At 58.6% G+C, this 19,213-nt stretch overlaps 1 protein-coding gene and 3 long non-coding RNA genes across 5 annotated transcripts in view; 1 reads left to right on the top strand and 3 right to left on the bottom strand.

Moving 5' to 3' along the window:
* The window catches only part of LOC144314789 (uncharacterized), a 122,989-nt gene extending 115,380 nt beyond the window's left edge, over positions 1–7,609 (bottom strand). The window contains exons 1-3 of the long non-coding RNA XR_013380638.1: positions 7,098–7,609; positions 4,393–4,500; positions 1,565–2,708 (exon numbers count right to left, since the gene is read on the bottom strand). This is a non-coding gene — a long non-coding RNA (uncharacterized LOC144314789). The remainder of the gene's footprint in view (positions 1–1,564; positions 2,709–4,392; positions 4,501–7,097) is intronic.
* Positions 1,595–4,827, top strand: LOC144314791 (uncharacterized). Of its 2 annotated transcripts, none has more exons than XR_013380641.1 (5): positions 1,595–1,955; positions 3,381–3,461; positions 3,743–3,849; positions 4,061–4,228; positions 4,337–4,827. It is a non-coding gene; the product is annotated as an uncharacterized LOC144314791 (long non-coding RNA). The 2 variants fall into 2 exon arrangements; XR_013380642.1 differs by lacking the exon at positions 1,595–1,955 and adding an exon at positions 2,450–2,749.
* A 927-nt stretch (positions 7,610–8,536) lies between the features above and the next one.
* CAMK2N1 (calcium/calmodulin dependent protein kinase II inhibitor 1) lies at positions 8,537–11,613 on the bottom strand. The gene is made up of 2 exons (XM_077899331.1): positions 11,354–11,613; positions 8,537–9,871 (listed from the first exon to the last, which is right to left on the bottom strand). Exons 1-2 carry the CDS (start codon positions 11,517–11,519, stop codon positions 9,801–9,803), a joined length of 237 nt encoding a protein of 78 aa, XP_077755457.1. The 5' UTR covers positions 11,520–11,613; the 3' UTR covers positions 8,537–9,800.
* Positions 11,614–13,961: 2,348 nt separating this feature from the next.
* Positions 13,962–19,191, bottom strand: LOC144314785 (uncharacterized). Its single transcript, XR_013380637.1, has 2 exons — positions 18,209–19,191; positions 13,962–14,246 (listed from the first exon to the last, which is right to left on the bottom strand). It is a non-coding gene; the product is annotated as an uncharacterized LOC144314785 (long non-coding RNA).
* Positions 19,192–19,213: the final 22 nt, after the last annotated feature.

The raw sequence follows: 19,213 nt of genomic DNA, 5'->3' as shown, positions 1-19,213 counted from the left end.
ACAGGAACCTAGTGAGGTCCCAGTGGCCCAGAGAAACCACTCAGGGGCTTTCCTGAGGCCTCAGCCAGAAAACAAGGGGGTGAAGGTCCTGCTGTGTGTCTACAGACAAGATGCTCAACCTTTCTGTGCCCCAGTGTCTTCCCAGCTGCAGGAGGCTTGGGAGCCCACCAAAGTCCACGGAGAGTTTATGTATTTCCTTCTCCACAAACATTTATTTTAACACTATTCTAGATGCTGGGGAGACAGCTGAAAACAAGATACAGCCCTCGGGAAACTTCCATCTTCTTTTTTCTCTTCTTTTTTTTTTTTTTTTAAGATAGTCACAGAGAGAGAGAGAGAGAGAGAGGGAGAGACACAGGCAGAGGGAGAAGCAGGCTCCATGCACCGGGAGCCCGACGTGGGACTCGATCCAGGGTCTCCAGGATCCCGCCCTGGGCCAAAGGCAGGAGCTAAACCGCTGCACCACCCAGGGATCCCCAAACTTCCATCTTCTCTCCCATCCTGCTTCCCTGTTTAATAGAGATGATAATAGTGCCCACCTCATGGAGTTGTGAGGATTAAATACATTAATATACATAAAGAGCTTAGAACAGGGCCTGGAGCTTAAGAAGTGTTCCACAAGGGGTGCCTGGGGTGGCTCGGTGGGTTAAGTGTCTGCCTTGGGCTCAGGTCATGATCCTGGGGTCCTGGGATCCCGGGTAGGGCTCCCTGCTCTGTGGGGAGCCTGCTTCTCCCTCTGCCTCCATCCCCACCCCGCTTAGGCTCTTGCTCACTCTCTCAAATAAATAAATAAAATCTTTGGGGGGGGGGAAGAAGTGCCCCACAAACACTGTTATTAGTAGCAGCGGTGTCTGTCCCTGGGCTTAAGGACTGGATGAGGTACCATTAAGTCAGCGCTTACGGTGAGACGGGCATTGCAGCAAGCATGAAAATAAAAACAGCCACTTCCTCAAATGTGAGGCGATACCATCAGCCCATTTTAGGGAGAAGGGAACTGAAGCATGAGAAGTCAAGTGACTTGCCCACAGTCTCATTCTGGTTAGTGGAAAAGGCTCTTAAACACACCCCAATTCAGGATTCCCCGACCCCAGTGCATTTGGGGCTGGATAATTTCTGTGTTGTGGGCCCTGACCTGGGCGCTCGCAGGGTGCTCGCCAGCCTCCCTGCCTCCCTGGTCTCTACCACTAGATGCCAGTGGCTCTACCCTCCTCCCCACCTTTCGACAACCAGAAATGTCTGCAGGCATAGCCAATGTCGCCTGGACGGCAAAGGTGGCCCCTGTCGGGAAGCTACCCTAAACCAACCCTTGAGCTCAGAGGCCAGGACTTTCAGGCCCTGACCGGAGGCCCCCTCCTCCAACCTTGCTGGCACCACCAGAAACGCCCTGCCCAACCATGGCCAGCAGGTCGGTCCCTTTGTCAAGCACCCCACCCCCCTCCCCCGCCTGCCAGCCTCTGGTCTTTGGCTCCCTCTTCCCTGCACCCAGACTGCCCTTCTCACCCCCATCTCCAAGGCCCCGCCCAAGCCCACCTGCTCCCTGAATGGGCCCCAGCCCAGGACTCACTGTTTCCTGCCCAGCTCTGCACCTGGTATCCTACCTAGTCACCAGCGTGTCTGGCCTTGCCGGCTCCCGGTCCCGGGGCCCCACCCTCAACTCCAGACAGGAGCCACCTGAGGGCAGGGGCTGTGCCTGACTCATCCCTGGGTCCCCGCACCCTGGGCGGGGCCAGGCACGGGGGCTGGCTCCCTGCTCCCTGCTCCCTGCTCCGTGCACCTGGCCCATCCGAGCTACTGGCCATGCTGGGGAGAGGCCCTGGGCCCGGGAGGCAGCTCCGCAGCCCGCTCTGGGGCGGTTAAGGAGTGCGAGCTGGACTCCGACTGTCCGTCCTTCTGGCTCCTTCTGAGGACTGACAGGGCAGGTTCTGCAAACCCTCCAGCCTCCGGTGGCTTCACAGGTGACACGGGGATGACTGCCCGCGAGCCAGCTCGGGAGGATTGCTGGGAGCACTCCGTGCGCAGTGCTCTCTCTGGGTCCCGGACACGGACAGACGGACGGACGCGGGTTCCCGGGTGAAGGTGGGAGAAGGCGGGGCCCTCCTGCCCGCGCCCGGGAGGTCTGACATTTGCATCTCTTGCACGAGGAGGGGACGGGCTTGCCCGGGAGGTCTGACATTTGCACTTCTTGCACGAGATGGGGGGGGCGCCGCCGCCGGGGAGGCCGCCAGGCGCAGTAAATAATTCACACAGATGAACTGGAGATAAGTGCGGCTTCGCGGGGGATCGGGTTCAGGCCGGGAGGCGCGCGGCGGGGGGCCTGTGGTCTCCCCAGCCCCGGAGGCCAGCGCTACCGCGGCCCCAGGTGCGGCTCCCCGCGGGGGGGGGGCTCCCCGGAACTGCCCCGCGGGGCGCCCGGGCCCCGCCCGCCTGCACCCGCCGTCCCCATGGCAACCGCTGGCTGGGTCCAGGGTTCACGGCCAGCGGGCTCCTGGCTCCCTCGGCCTCCCCCGCCCGCCCCGGAGGAAGGGCGTTTGAGGCTCCAGGCCCTGGGCGCAGGCCGAGCCCAACCCCCCCTTATCCTGGAGCAGTTGAAACCGGGGACTCTGGGGGTCAGCGCCCCAAGGGGTCAGGCCCAGCTCCACGACTCTCTGGCTGTGCCGCCCCCGCCGCCTGCAGGAGATCCCACGGCTCTGTGCCTCGGTTTCCCTTATCTGTAAAATGGGGATAATAATCATCGTCACTACCTCCTTGGGTGATTGTGAAAATTAAACAAATTAGACGTGAGGGATGTAGAAGGGTTCCTGGTGTCCAGTGAGCTCCTCACAAGGAGAAAAGGAGCCCCAGGGGGGCAAATACCTGCCCACGGTGATGGTCACACTGGGCCCAATAGGGGTTGGAATGCAATGGCCACCGCCTGTGCTGGCCCCTGGCTTTTGGGGTCCCCCAAGGGTTTCCTAAGGTTCCTGTGACACCACCACCCCTTCCCAACTTCTTGAAGCTGCACTGTCCTCAAAGGGTCATTGACCAGCCAGTAAGGTCCCTGAAGGCCCTCCCCAGTGCCAGCCAAGCACTATCCCACCCCACCCCCATCCTTGGCAGATGAGTCCTTAAAGGAACATGATTTAGTTCATTAATTAGTTCATTTCCTCAGCCCCAACACCCTCCCAGACCCAGCCACTTAAGGCCTTGGCCAGCAGCTCTCTGCCTCCCAGGACTCCCCTCTCCCGGGCAGCTTCCAGCCATCCCTGCCTGCCCCCCATCTGCCCAGCCCCCACTGCCATCCTGTTAGGATTTCCCATGGCATGTTTCCCAGATCCTTCTCCCCCTTTAGCCTGTCCTCCCTGAGGTCCCTTTCCCTCTGGTGACCCTTTGTCCTCATACAGCTGTTTCTGGGTCAAGGACCTTCCTCCAGGCCTGTGGGTGTGCACGGCCCCGGGTTAAGGACAGACCCTCTGATGGGAAAGGTAACAAAATAAACCAAATCTTCCTCCCAGAACAAGTGGGGTGGTGGGGCCCCGAGGCGGGCTCCCTTTTGGGACTTTGGGTCATGCTGGAGAAGGCGCTGGGGCCCCTGGGCACAGGCTCTCTGTCCCTAGGGGCCACACCACCAGCTCCAGCCCAGCTGCCAGGTTTCCCCGGATACAGCCCGGTCCTCGGATTTATTTTTGCATATGGTTTGGGAGAATCTCTGTTGCTGGAATAACGACAACCTTTTTTTTTTTTCGCTTCTGCTTCCCTCCAATAGGCAGATTTTATAAACCAGAGCAGCTGCCTGAGGTTTCCAAGAGAAAATTCTGCACAGTTTCTAACCAGGGTGACAGTTCCCCTCCACAGGAAGTTGCTTTTATTAAGGTTGTTGGGTTTTTATGTTTCTTTTTTTTTTTTTTTAATCTGATTTTTTTTGTAAGGCTCCATCTACCGGTCACCAGGCAGCACCTTGGGCCTTGTGGGCATTTTTGTCCCCCCCCCCCCTTTTGCCTGGAATTAATGATTACATCTAAACCACAGTGGGCTTGCCCAACACAGGGCAAAGTTGAACGGCTAAAAAGTGGGTCATTCACAGGAACTGAACAGAAGAATCCCAGGTGATGTACGGAGATACTCTGCTCATCAAATTAACTACATACACCCCAAGTGATTTCCTTCCAAAGAGGACAGTGTGGAAAGGAGGTGGGAGAGTAACTTCGCAGTGGAGACCCCTGACAAATGCCACCTCAGTCACGTGATCAAGGTCAGTATCAACAGTGCTAAGTCAGGTTGATAGCATGTACTCTTGATATGATGCAATGAGAAGGGCAATTCACCTCCCCCGTCTTCCTCCCAAAACCCATAACCCCAGTTGAACCATGAGAAAAACATCAAGCCCCACTTGAGGGACAGTCTACTACGAAATACCTGACCAGTACCCCATCAAAAACCAGAGAAGTCTGAGAAATTATCACGGCCAAGAGGAGCTTCAGGAAACACGATGACTAACTGGGATGTGGTGTCCTGGATGGGATCCTGCGACAGAAAAGGGACATTGGGTAAACAGTGAGTGAGATCCAAATGAGTCGTGGAGTTTCATTAATAGCGGTGTACCACTGTGGGTTCCTCCATTGCGAAAAAATGTACCATAGCCTGGGTGGCTCCTTCGGTAAAGTGTCTGGCTCTCGGTTTCCACTCAGGTCATGATCTCAGGGTACTGGGATGGAGCCCAGAGTCAGGCTCTGCGCTCAGCGAATCTCTCTTCCTCTCCATCCCCGTCTGCCCCTCCCCTGCTCTTGTGGGTTCTCCCTCTCTCTCTCTCTCTCTCTCAATTAAATAAATATAATCCAAAAAAGAAAAATGTACCATAGTAATGTCGGATGCTTAACAATAGGAGAAACTGAGTCAGGGATCTTGACAAACCCATGCTATCTGTATAAATTTTCTGTGAATCTAAAACTGTTCTAAGTAAAAGTTTATTTTGTTAAAAGTAGGTTTCAGGGATCCCTGGGTGGCACAGAGGTTTAGCGCCTGCCTTTGGCCCAGGGCGCGATCCTGGAGACCCGGGATCGAATCCCACGTCGGGCTCCTGGTGCATGGAGCCTGCTTCTCTGCCTATGTCTCTCTCTCTCTCTCTCTCTCTCTCTGTGACTATCATAAATAAATAAAAACTAAAAAAAAAAAAAAAAAAAAAAGGTAGGTTTCAGGCAACACCCAAGGCCCAGGTCTCTTTGGTTCCCTCTTTTTGCCCGAACCAGGGTCTGAGCTGCTGACTTTAGTGGTAACCCCGTCCCAACCCCATTGCCATGGAACTGCCATCCTTTTCAAGCCCCAGGAAAAATCCCACTTCCTCACTGCTGTCTAGTCAGTCTCTGGCCCACCACGGGTGCTTAGTGGGTATTTGTCAAAAGAATGAAACTCGAGGACTTCTTGAAGGAGAAGATCCAAGCAGAGAGCCGTGCTCTGCCCTTTCTGGGGCAAGAAGTCAGTACCTGCAAGTCCCCATTCAGAGAAGGACAGCTTCCAGCAATCTGGTTAGAAGTGGGTGGGAGATTTCTCTTAACACAGCCTTTGGGGAACAAGCATTCAGATTTACTTAGGATTGCACTCATCGGGGTTTTGAGGAGCTGATGAAGATAATAGGCAAGGGACTCCTCCAAACTGCTCCCCAGCCCCCACTCCCCAGCCCTGTGGTCCCTGCATTGCCTCTCAGTAGCCCCAGTGGGTACTTCTACTAAGACAACGCTTCGTGCAACAGGATCTGTTTGCTGGGTTCTGAAAGTCCATTGCCTGGCACCCAGCAGGCACTTCATATGTGTTCATATCGATGGCTACCACTTATTATGCCCCAGGTTCTAAGTGGGGGAGCGGGGAGGAGGTAGGAATTCCTATTTCCTCTTTTGTGGCGTAGGCATTATCATCACCCCCCATTTACAGATGAAACAAAGGTCCAAAGAACTTGAGAAACAGGCCTCAAAGCACGACTAGAAAGTATAGGGTAAAGGTTTCAAATCTGAGTCATCCAAGACCTACACCCATGCCTCTTATTCTCCAACCAGCCACCCTAATACTGCCTTCCCCTTCCAGTGGGCTGAGGGCCTGGGCATCTGCTCCCTGCTGTCCACGGAGGCCCCCTGCGCTCACTCCTTCCTCTGCAGCGTCCAGACAGCCCTGATCTTCAAGTCTCTTTCCTTTAAAACTCAATTTGCCAATTTTCCCCTTAGAGGTGCTTTTAGATACTCCTCCGGGCTGTCAACCTGGACAGGCCACGGAAGCAGAATCCAGGGAGATGGATGCTTATTACAAGCATTCAATTAGTGAAGTTTGAACAATGCAGCCCTGGCTGCTGGATCGATGCACGGGGGCTCAGAGACCCCCCTTCCCCTGCCTTGGACTTGTAACGGCCTTTTCCATATTTATTACCACCCAACCGGATACTTCAAACATATTCTGCGCTTGGTGTGATTTGGTATCTGCCCAGTCCCCGCAGTGCCTTCTCAACAAACGTTTGCCCCGATGCTGGAGTATGTTTAAAAGATTTATATTCCATTTTGCTGAATGGAGTCCTCGGGAAAAGCAGACTCTGTCTTCCCAGCCAGAGGATCCTGCCTTGGCTGACGAGGTGGCCTCCAGCAAGAACATTTTAATACATCACTTATTAAAATGGACCCAGAGCCTTGGCAGAGGGCTCCCGTGCTCCCCCCTTCCCAGCAGAGGGCAGCTCCAGGCCTTCCCTGACACGTCAGAGCCCTGCCTCCCCCCTGACCCCTTATTCCGTTGTCCATTATGCAGAATGGCAGAGACCATAACCTCCAAACAATGAACCAACAGCAGGATCCTGAGGCTGAAGGACACTGGCTACAGCTGGGACTGAGCCGGGGTCTGGGGTCAGATGATTCTGCAGCCCTGTCCTGGAGCAAGGGCTCTGGGTTCTACTCCCGCCCAGCTGACTTATTAGCAGAGAGACCTTATTATGCAAGTTACTTAATATCTCTGAGCCCTGGTACCATCGGGATAAGAATAATGCCTACTTCCTAGGGCTATCGTGAGCCTGGCATACAGTAAAAGCTCAATTAATGGGGTTGTTTTGTGGTACCTTCTAGCCCCTGGGGGGCATCCATTTCTTCACCTACCAGAGAGTTAATAGTTGTGGGTTTCCAGGGTTGCCGGGTCGATTATGCGAGAGAATAGAAGGGCAGCTCTGCTTTGAGCAGTTAAGCAGTAATTACCCCTGGTAGGGGCAGAGATGCGTCCTCGGAAAGAATCTTTTCATATGGCTCCTAACCTTCCCTGCAGATTGAGGCCGAGCAGAAGGTGGGGCCTGCCCCTAACTCCCAGTGTGCAGGACAAGCACAGGGGAGAAGAGAGTCAGGCTCCATGGTGCCTAAAGGCCCAGAGGCTCCAAAACACTGGGATTCTCTGGGGTCGGAGAGCCAGGTTCAGGAACAGAATCGCACACCTGGGGAAAATCACGCTGGCGTCCCCTGTCATCCTGCTGGCACCAGCAGATCCCGCTTGCCAACCATTCCTACTAATGGCTGATAGGATGTCCAGCCTTCTGCTAGGCCCTGCTGAGACTCAACACCCCATTGACTGGGAAGGGGAAATGAGACATCACCCCCTCCCCCACAGGCCCTCTGGAGCCCCTCTCTCCCCCAGCCGCCACCACCCTGGGGCCTGTCTTACCTTGATGTCTGAGTCACAATCAGGATCCTGTCACCGTGAGCTGTGTTGTGACTCCCCAGCTGACAGTTTTACAACAAACACATTAAAAGCTCCCAGCACTGAGGCTCCTGGCTGGAGAACAGCCCCCAACAGAAACCTCTCCAGGCCTTTCTTCAGCCAAAATCCTCCCCATCCATCCTCCCACAGGACCAGCTCCACCACCATTAACTACCCCGGAACCCAACAAAAGACTGAGATTTTTTTTTTTCATCACGAGCCTTTTCAAGGGGTGATTGGGGGAAGCCAGAGACCTACCAGGCTGGGGGCCCCTGAAGACGGGGCTCATCCCTCATACAGTGACCTGTGAACTCTAGAAGGCAACGGGGGGGTGGGGGGGGTGGCTGGCCCCGGGTGAAGCATTCTATGGGCATATAGTGGCCTGATACCGAGTGCGATCACCCGCTGAGTGTTGCGTTAATTCTCCCACAATTCGATCCCCACCTTCCCGATTTGGCAACTGAGGCTTCAGGGGGCAGGCGGGAACACCTGCTCAAGTCCATACAGCTGGGAAGTGAAGGAGCTGGGATTTTTAATCCAAGTCTCCCAGCCTCTAAACATTGCTCTTAACAAGCCACCTGCCTCCCAACACAGGCGACCTCCTTCTCTCCACAGCCCGCGAGGGATGGCAGAGACGACAGGCAAGCAGGGAGAGCCCAAGGAAAATCCAAAGGGAATTCACTCTCCCTTGGGCCAGTCCACTGTCCTTCCTGCCATCTGAGCCCCAATCCACAGGGCCCTCCACACTGTCTTGCTGCCTCACAGACCAAAGCTACCGTTCCCTCCTTCCTGTCTGCAGCTAGCAGACAAAAAGCAAGTCCCCGGAACCAAAGCAGAGACAAGAGAGGAGTGAGACACAGGAATATTCTTTTATTGTACATTGGAGAAATAGCCCTGTGTGCTGGTTAAAGGTGCAACATCCAGAATATCGAATTAAGAAAAGAGGGAACAGGGTAGGGAAGAAACCTCTTGAGGTCCAAAGTTGCAAACAAAAAAATGGTAAAAGATTTCCTCACGCAAGAGGCGTTTTTGCAAATACCATGCAAAACAGGCAGCTGGTGTGCCTTAAGAGAACCCCTATAAATAACAGAAAAGACACTCCAAGCATTCCTTTACGTGGACTCAGAGCACAGGGAAAAAGAAAAGAAACCAAAATGCCTTTTGGCATTTCAAGATATTTGGCACTCTTGTGATTACATTTTTTACAGCCCATTAAAGAGAATAAACTGACACAATATTAGAGAAAAAAACAGGCTGCTCACACAACAGACTGCAGGAAAGAGGTTAGAAAAAGCTCAAGCATTTTTTTCTTTGTTTTTGTGGGGTTTTTTTTCCTGACATATAAAATGTGTCCATTTGCATTAACTTGGGCAAATAGCTTGCAGCAACAAAGAAACACAAGCTTTACAAGTCATTTTAAAGTAAAACAGGGATTCTTCCTTTGTATCATTCCTTAGAAAAGTTCTCTGCTTGTTTTAAACACATTCCCGATAACTTCAAAAGAGGACCAAAATAAAACAATATCTATAGAGATCATTTGCTGATTTTTTTTTTTGTACATCCAAGGATAACAACATAAAAAAATAAAACCGGACAGCATTTCACATCCAAGTGCACAGAACCATTTTTGCAAGATTAAATAATGTAAACATTGGGAACAGCCAAATCAGCGAAGAATGCCAACACCTCAAAACACCCGGTGTTGCCGCTTCATTATTTAAGTGGTTCAAAAATCCAGATCTATAATTGCGCAATATTCACTGTATATAAAAAGAAATGGATATTAATTTTGACAAATAGCTGCAACTGAGACTTTTTATTTCTTTATATGTGTGTATATAGTGATTTTTAAATTTTTAAAATTTTTTTTTTAATTTTTATTTTTGCTGAGGAGCCCAGAGCCTTCTCCTCCTCCTCCTCTTCCTCCTCCTCCTCCTCCTCTTCCTTCTCACGCCTCGTCTGTCTCCCGGCCTGACATGAGATACAGGTTGTTGACTTCATCGTAGGTAGCAAGCTAGTAATAGATTTCAAAGTGCTTTCTCTTTTCATGCTCTTTTTGCCAATAACTGTTACCGCCGGTCTTACTCTCCCTTAACTCATTGTCTTTGGGGGAGTTAGACACCAGGAGGTGCCTTGTCTGTCATATTTTTCAGCACGTCATCAATTCTATCATCTTCAATAACAACTGCAAGAAAAAGGGGAGAGAAGGAGACGTGAGCGCGCCTGGGCCTCGCCGGGGGTCTCCGACGTCGCCCGTTACGCCCCGGGTGCGGGGGGGGGGGGGGCGGCCTGGGAAGCGCGGGAGGCGGAGGGGGGGTTCCTCGCGCGCAGACACAGCCCCAACCACTCCGCCTCTGCCGGGGGGCGGGGAGGGGGGGACCCCGTGCCGCGTCCCTCGGAACCGCCCCCCCCCCCCCAGGCTGCGTCCCGGCTCGGTTCGCAGGAAAGGCTGCAGAGAGGGCGCAAACCCCGCAGGCCCGGCCGCAGCCCCGACGCGCCCTGGCCGCGTCCTCAGCCCCCCGCACCTCCCCGGGCGCATTTCTTGAGCCAGAAGCCTCCCCGGCAGAAGAGGGCGGGGAGGAGACCAGGTCCGCGGGCCGGGGACCCTCGGGGGTGCCCCGAGCGCGGCGCGGGTGGCCGAGGCTCCGGGTGCGGAGGGGCGAGGAGCAAGGGGGCTCGCGGGGGCCGCGGCGGGTGCAGGGCGGGTGCAGGGCGGGGGGCCCCCTGCGCGCCCCCCCCCGCCGAGGTCAGGGCCTCCCGCCTCGCTCCCCCCCCCCCAGCCTCGCCTGCCTCAGTCCCGCCCTCGGTCTCCCGGCGTGCCCGTCACCTGTCGAGGTCTCCGGGGCTCTCTCCGGCCGGGGTGTCGGTCTCCCTCATTGTTGCAGCTGCTTCTCTGTCCTCCCCCGACTGGCGTCCCCGGCCGCCGTCTCTCCCGCCCTGGCTCCCTCTCCCGAGCTTTGTCTCGCTCGGCCCCGGCCCCTCGCGGTCTCCCCGGAACCGCCACCCGCCGGCACCCTGCCCCCGCCCCCCCATCTCTGCGTCGCGGTCTCTCCGGGCAGCTGTCGTCCCCCCTCATTGTCCTGGCGCCTCCGGAGCTCCTCTCCGCGCCTCCGCGCGTCCCAGTCTCCCCGGGGCTTTTCCAGCTCCCGCGCCGAGCGCTCGGACTCGGCCCCCTCCCCCTCCCCCGCTAAGTAACAATGAGAAGCCCGTGCGCCCCGAAAGCCCCTAGTCTTCCCGCGGGAGTCGGGTCCAACCCCCCCCCCCCGCAGTCCTCCACGCCGTCCCTCGGGGCGCCCTGGGACCCCCCCACCACACACACACCCCGGGCTCCGGAGCCAGTGCAGCTGCGACTCCACTGCGCAAAAGGGGAGGGGGTGAGACGCCGAAAAGCAAAGTTTGGCGCGGGAGGGGACCCGGGACGAGCCCCGCAGCCCCCGCGGCAGCCAGAGGCCGCCACGCCCCCCGGGTGACCCCCGCCGGAATCAGGCCGAGGGGGAGGGGTTTCGGCGGCCCGCGGCTGCCCGGCCCGCAGTGCGGGATCCCCCCAGGGCCGCGCGACGGGACTCCGTTGGGTCGGAACCGCTCGGGCCTGCGGGGGAGCCCCCGCCAACCTGGGCCCGGCCTCGGCGCGCCCGACACAGGGGCGCCCGGGGGGCCGCGAACTCACCCCGCTTGCTCCGGCCGATCTGGCCCAGCTTGGGCGGCCGCTTGTTCTGCCCGGCGCCGAAGAAGTTGTTGGTGTCCTGCAGGCGGCAGGAGAAGATCTGGCCCACGTCGCCGCCGTCGCCGTAGGGGCTCAGCTTCTCGTCGCCGTAGGGCAGCACCTCCGACATGGTCGCGTCCGGGGGCTCCGCGGCGGCGCCTCCTCCGCCCGCGTCCCCGCCCGCGGCGGACAGGGTCAGCGGCGCTGGGGCCGGGGGCGGCCGGCCGGGGACGGCCCGCGGGCTGCGGCGGCGGTGGCGCCGGCGAGGGCCCGGGGGGCACCGCTGGGGCGAGAGCGCGCCGCCCGCCCGAGCGACCCGGCGAGCGCCCGGCGCTGCGCTGCGCTGCGCTCCGGCTCGGCGCGCGAGTGGCTGCTGCTCCGGCGCCGGCGAGCAGGACTCACATCCTCGGCGCTCCCGGGCGCTGGGCGGGGGCCGGGCCGGGCGGGGCCGCGAGCCGGAGGGGGTGTCCCGGCGAGCCCGCGGGGCGCGGGGCCGAGGCAGGCGCACCCCGGGGAGCCCGGCGGGCCGGTCCTGGGCGAGCGCGGGCGGCGGCGCGGCCTCGGGGAGGCTGACTGGGGAGCGGCGGGCGGCGGGGCGGCGAGGGGCGGAGGGGGAGGGGAGCGCGGGAGGAGGGAGGGCTGGGGGCGGAGGGGGGAGGATGCCCGGAGGGAGGGAGGGAGGGAGGGGAGCGCGGAACCGGGAGGGAGCCGGGGAGACGCGCGGAGGAGAAAGGCAGAGGGAGGCAGGGGGACCGGCAGGGAGAGACGGAGGGGAGGCCGGGGAGAAGGGGGAGGCGGCGGCGGGGCCGGCGCGCCGCGGCCGGGGGAGGAGCGGAGCGCAGCGGGCCGGGGCCGGCGGGGAGAGGGGCGGGGCGGGGCGGGGCGGGGGCTGGAGCGCGGGGGGGTCTGCACGCAGGAGCCGGCCCGCGAGCGAGCTGCGAGCGACAAATGCCGGCCGCGGCGCGGAGGCGAGGCGAGGCGCGGCGCGGCGGGCGCGGGGAGGGGGCGGGCGGAGGGCGGGGACGAGGGGACCCGGGCCGCGGGGAGAGATCCCTGGAAGCCGCGCGACGTCACGGGGCCGCGCGGGCCGGCCGGGCCGCCGCTCGCTTCCTGCCCCCGCCCCCGCCCCCGCCCCCGGCCCCCGCCGCCCGCCCGCCCGCCCGCGCCCGGGGCCCCCCGCGAGCCCCGCCCCGGCCCGGCGGCCTCCGGGCGCCTCCGCCGCCGCCCCCCCGCCCGCGCCTCCCGCGGGGTGTTTACCGGCCCCGCCGCCCGCTCGGCCTCCCGCGGGGAGCTGGGGGGAGGGGCGCGGAGGGGGCGGGGGGACCGAGGACCACACGCCGGGAAGGACAGATGGACGCGGTCTCCCCGGAGGCCGGACGCTGGGGCGGAAAGGTCGTAGGGCGTCAGGGCGACCTGAGGACGCAGCCTCCCCGTCCGGCCGCGGGCGCCCCACCCCCGCCCTGGCGCCCCACTTCACACGCCCCGGGCCCGGCCCCTCGGGCCTCACCCCCCCTCCCCCACTGCGATCGCCCTGGAAGGCCCCGCTCCCCGGCCGAGGCTCAGGACTCGGGCTCCCGCGGGGCCTCGGGGTGGAGGCGGGGGGGGGGGGGGGTGCAGGGGCAGCCCCGCCTCCCGGAGGAGAGGGGAGCGCCTCATTACGCCGGGCTCGCCCGGGATGCCCGGCCCTCGGCGGCGTCCGCTGCCTCCTCCTCGGGGACGCCCCGGGCCTGCAGCCCTCTGCCCTGGGGGACCTCCCTGCCAGCAACAGCCTCCAGCTCCGGGGAGAGGCTGTGGCTTCGGAGGCGTGGAGCGGGCTCCCGGTCCCCAGGAGGGAGACCCGGGCGGCCCCAGAGGCTGGGGAGGCGCATCTGCCAAGCAGATGGCAACTCCGAGGGGGCAAGGTGCGTGAGGAGGGCTCGTTATCCTCGCCCAGAGCCAGCAGCACCTGCTCTCCGCCTGCAGACTGCCTTCACTGGCCCGGCAGGGCCCCCCTGACCACCGGGAGGGTCACCCATCCCGAGGTCATGCAACCTGCCGAAGGCAGGACTAGGGGGCACAGCTGGGTGGGCCAGTGAGGTCTCCACTGGCTCAGCCTGCTGCCCTGCCCCTGGCCCCATCCCTAGTGAAAGAGCACCCTCAGGTTCACTCTCCCCTTCATTCTAGAACTCTCTTGGTGGAGGGCAGGCTGGAAGAAAAGGGGTGTGGTTCTTTAGTGACATATAACATCTGGTAGAGGAGCTACCTGAGAGGAGCCAGCCCAGCCCTTTCTCCCACTGTGCCAAAGCGTCCCCCACCTGGAGGCCAGGCACCTTGGGGGCAGGGGAGGAAGGGGGCTGAGAAGTGGGAGACCAAGACAGTGGGCCCCGTGGGGTGGGTGTGGAATGGGAGTCAGGCCTGGGTTTGAATCGCCATCCTGTCATTGGCTAGCTGTGAGACTTGGGACAAGTCACGTCCCCTCTCTGAACTCCATAATCTCAGCTGGAAAATGGGGCATGTGGCTGGCTAGCTGCCTGTGCGCCTCACAGGACTGTTAGCAAAACAAAATGAAATCAGGCTCCTGGTGCTTAATGAGTGAGAAAGAACACTAGCACTTCATTCATTCCCACTTCAGAGCTGTCAGAGCTGGGAGGATCCTTAGGGACGATCCAGCCCAACCTCCTCATTGCCAAAGGCGGGGGAACCAAAGCCCTGAGAGAGAGAAAGAGAGAGAGGCTCGGGGGCTCGCCCCAAATCCCACAGCTTGTCGGCTTGTCAATGCAGGTCTGCGGCTGCCCTTTGCTTCCCTCCACAAGCCGCCGGCTCCCATTCATGAAGGCTCTGCAGAGTGTCTGCTTTGAGGTTAGCACCAGGCCAAACGCTGGAAGAGAAAACAAAAGCCTAACGAGCAGGATGATCAAGTTACAACAAGAAGCTCTTGCCTTTGTAACCTGCTTTTTTATTTTCCCCCCAACGCATTTCACATCCATTATTGACCTTGCTTCTCAAAATAAATACCTTCCAGAGGTAGAAAGAGGCAACGTTGCATCCCTGCCCAACTGATGTTCGCAGAGAGAATAGAGACCTGACTTGCCAAGGTCACAGGCTAGTGATGGAGCTAGGAGAAGCCACCCTTCCCAGCTGTGGTTCCAGGTCCTCATAGGGGACGCCCCACGCGGGGCTGGGACCACCCTGCCCACCTGGTTCCTTCCTTTCTGCCGAGTTATGAAGCAGTTCACACATTGAGCATCTAGCCCAGTGCCCCCTGCACAGAGGTAAGCACACCACACAGGGAGGGCTGAGGAATCCCTGCACACCCAGCAAGCGAGAGGAAGGGGATGAGCCGGCTGTTCCACCCCACCTGGTTTTGTTTCCCTTGCCGCGTTCCAAATAAGGTTAAAGGTGGCCCCATTGCACCTTCCCAAGTCAGTACCCACCCTCTTCCTGAAGCACACCCCCTGCACACACACACCTCAGACCCGCAGCCACTTGACGGTTAGAAAAGCATTTCCATGACTATGACCTCCTTGGAGCCTTCCCTTAGCCTTTAGAAGCTGCAGGACCCAGACAGGCCCATTTTACAGATAAGGCACCTGGAGGCTGACTGGCGTCTCCAAGTTCACGCGGCTGTTCCGCAAGAGCAAGCTCCATCAGCGTAGCATTCCTCTACCTCTACCCCTCGCAGCTGTCTCGGTTACAAAGGCCACACTCAATCCTCCCTTCTCTCCAGCCTAAAGTGGGGCATCCCTTTAACCCCCGGGGTGCTAGACCTGGATGCAGATGCGTCCTGGAGAATCCCTGCCTTCTCCTCCAAGGCTGAGGGGCTGGCTCTGAGCCCGTTGCTCAGGGCTGTGCTGAGGACACCAGGTCCAGATGGAGGAATGGACCAAGTAAGACGGGAGTGGAAGCTGCCCTCACTGCTACCCAGCAAGGGAGATGGGTGATGCACGGTCTAGTGCAGTAGCCCAGTGGGGAGGGGGCAGCCTTCACTAGGGCGGCCACATTCAAATCCCTAACCTGTCATTTCTTTACTCCGTGATTATTTTCACCTCATGGTGCCTCAATTTTCTCATCTGTCGGATGGGGCTGATAATTATTCCTATTTAGTCGAGTTCGTTCTGGGGAAGGTCATACATGCATCATACACCTGGTACACAGTGAGTCCTGGATGAACGTAGTTTTCATGCTCAACTCTTGGCTCTCTGTGGCTTTGAATAAGCTGGTTCCCTCCCCTAGGCCTCTGACTCGGTATCATAAAATAGGAAACTTGAAGAAAATCACATCTTCCTTTCTCAGCTGCAAAATCAGCCAGTTCTCCCAAATCTAAAGTAGACAAAACCTGCTTGAGGCAAAAGTGGGGGAGGGATTTTTCCCCTCAAACTTCATCGGACCCTAGGACCCCACCGAATTGGGCACCACGGGACTGGACTGTGTCCATGGCCCCTTGGGCACAGACATTCTCGGGTTGAGGTAGTAGGTCTTGGCAAGTCCCTATTGTGCTCTGAGCCCTACACCAGTGTGGGTGGGGTAGAGAAGGGGAAAGGCAGCCCCCGCAGCCCCCAGCACGAAACAGACGCTTGGCGCCCAGTGGTTCCCTCTGTTGCCTTCCCCCTCTCTCCTATCCAGATGGGGAGACCGAGGCACGAGCAGCCGCAGAGAACGAAGGCAAGACTCAGAGAAGAGGTGGCTGTGGGATGCCTCTGCCCCAGGTACGTGGCAGCAGAGGGGGAGCGCGGGAGCCACAGAGCCTTGCCAGGGCTGGCTCCGACCCTAGCCCTCCGGCAGCAGGGAAGGCCAAGACGCTGTGCTAGGTCAATGGCCAGCTGGTCACCTCCAGAGAGGCTAAGTGGCCTCCCAGCAGGGCACCACCACTCTGAGCCAAGGCTGGATGCAAACCCGCAGCACCCCCGGCCCTCTCAACTCATGGACTGGAACCTGGGCGCAGCCTTGCTGGGCTTTATCCAAGGGGGCCTCCTCTGCCCCCACCCGGCCACCCACACACAGGGGCCCAGACTTTCCTATGAGAGAAAACTGACTGGACCTGCTTTAAGCCTCGGATCAAAGAACAATAAGACAAGAATTCATTCGCCTTTCACTCGTTCCCCAAAAGTGTGTTGAGGACTTTTGTGGCAGCACCGGTCCTTCCCCCAGGACAGCTCAAGGACTCTTAGCTTCCTCCCTTCCTTTGTCTGTCTCCCTTCCTTTGTCCTTGTCTGACCCTCAAGACCCTTTCTTCTGGAAATATCTTACAAGGAACCTCAGTAAATAAAAAATAAGTAAAGGGCAAGGTGCTGGGGAGCTAGGGGCTCAAGCCCACACTTCGGGGCACCCCCCTACCCCCTAGGCCTCCAAAGAACCCCCAGAGCTCTAGACAGCTCAGTGTGAAAACACCTGTAGGAAGAGTTCATCTAGTCCAACCTCCTCCAGTTACAGATGGGGAAATTGGGGCCCGCCAGGGCTTGCCGGAACCGAGGGCTCCCCCTCTCCACCGCATCGCGGGGCACACCCAGAATTGTATGGGGGCGGGGAGCTGCAGCAGCGCATGATTAGTCAGAAAATAAAAGGGCTTTTCTCAACGAGGAAGTTTGCCATGTTGAAATAAAATTTTAAAAAGGATCAGAGGGTGATTTTTTAAGTTTTTATTGTACCAACAGCCCACAATGTAAGAGTCCCACCGGCTCTTGGGGGAAAACCTAAGGAACAGTGAGGACAACTGGGAGGAGCTGAGGAGTCAAATGTCACCTGAAAGGGGGATAACTGGTGTCCTGAAGTCGCTCTCCCCACCTCTCATCATTCCACATCCTCCGGTGGAGGAGGGAGGGAGGGAGGGGTCCTGGAACTCTCAGAGAGCAGCTCTGCCTACAGCCTCCAAACCAGATCCAGCCGGTAGGGCACTGGGGCTTTGTGGCACCCTGAGAAACAACAGCCTCTTTTGGGCCCGAGAAAGAAGAGAGCAGCAGACAGGCCAGGCACCATGGTGCTCCTGCCCATCCTCACCACCCTAGGGGACAGACAAGGGGAGGTACGGTTTTAGCCCTGTGGACAAATGGGGGAGGCTCGGGAGATTGGGAACTGGAGCTGGCTCTGAATGCTGGGCTCTGTCTGAATACTTGACCCACTTGTCCAGCTTCTTCTGTCCAGATCTCCCAAGAGCCCCAAAGTCCACTGGCTAAAGAGCCCCTGACCCAACCAGAGCAATGAGTTGAGCCAAAGGGGACTAACCCCAGCTGACCCCAGCAAGCTCAGAAAGGGCCACTGCCACCTTCTGATCCCAAACTCCTACTACCCAATCACTACTGAGAGCTTACCATGTCCCAGATGATGCTAATGTCTCTAGACACAACCACGCTCATGATTACCTTGGGAGGGACTGTCATCTATCTTATACCATCTGTAAGGGCCTGTGGCCGGGAGAGTGGAGTGCCAAGCCCAAAGCCGCAGCGCCCAGGGGAGACAGCAGGTCTGACTCAAGGCTGAGCTCCCAACTGTTGGGCGACACTGCCTCCCTGAGGAAACCAGGGACAAGCCTCTTCCGGTCTCCATCTCGGCCTACCCACAGATGTGGAGGGCGTGTAGATGGAAGAGTCCAAACCTCTTGCAGGCTGAGGACTCCTTGGAACTCTGACAAAAGAGATGGGTTCTCTTTCCCAGAAGCAGAATATTGTATACACAGTTTCCAGGGGAATCTCTGAACCCCTATGGCCCCTTGGATAAAGAATACGGGACGAGATCCTACAAATACCGCCCCCCTCCCCAGTCTCCTGGGACAACAGAAGGGCTTTTTAGTACATTTGAAGCCCAGAGGCCCTCAGCCCTGACTCTCCCCCACACCCGGGGCCAGACCTGTGGTGGCTCAAACATGAGCAGAGGAACGAGGCCACTGACTTCTGAGCCCTCTGAGGGGCTATGCTCGGCTCTGCACCCTTCTTCCTCCATAGGCTGTTAGGCGAGCACTTGCCCATCCGGTGGATGTGATGTCATTTCATGTCCACGAGAACGGGTTAGGCTGGCAGGGCAGAGAAGAGGTACTTTCCCACTGCCAGGGAGGGAAAAGCGAGTCTCAGACAAGGAAGATGAGCTGCCCTACTGGGGACAGAGCCAGGCCCAAGACCCTGGTCTCCCAGCACAGAGATCTGTCTACTTGACTTGGTGAAGGGCAGCAGGCCAAAGAGGGTAAACCAGAAGACCCGAGCTCAATCCCAGCGACCTGTGTGTGAGGATGCAGTCACCTCTCTCTCTGAGCCAGAATGCCTCTCAGCTCTGAAATGGGGGTAAGCAGAGCATCCTCAGAGGGAGAGTGTACAGACCTGGTGAGGTGCTGCTGGGCCTCAGCAGGGGTCAGCCCCAAGCAGTGAGTCCCACCATCTCCAGCCCTCCAGGGGGGGACAGCAGGGCCCTTTCTCCCTAGGAAAGGAACTCTCTGTGTGATAGAAACGGGGGAAGAGTGAGGAGCAGCCACTGCATGGTCACAGAGGCCCTCCCCATCCTGCCCTACCTGAGCTGGGGTGGGGAAGAAGGAAATCCTCCAGCTGCGAGGGCAGGTGCCATGCACAGGTGAGAAGGATGGGAAGAGAGAGAGACACCCCCTCCCCTCCAGAAGCAGAAGCAGAGAGAACCCAAGAAAGCCTCAGGGAGGAAGACAGATGCACACGCAGGGGAAGAAACTCTTACACACACTGGGAGGCAAGAGGCAAACGGGGCAGAGAAGAGGCAGGGCTGTCAAGGAAAGTCACTGACAGCTCGTCCCCTGCAATACACAGCAGAGGACGGAGGAGCTGAACGAGGGGACAAAAGGCAAAGACAGGACAGAAGAGACCAGAGCAAGGACAGCAGGCCAGGCTGAGAGAA

Source organism: Canis aureus, chromosome 5, assembly GCF_053574225.1.
Source record: "Canis aureus isolate CA01 chromosome 5, VMU_Caureus_v.1.0, whole genome shotgun sequence".
Lineage (NCBI taxonomy): Eukaryota > Metazoa > Chordata > Mammalia > Carnivora > Canidae > Canis > Canis aureus.
This window is presented reverse-complemented; position numbering and strand designations above follow the sequence as displayed.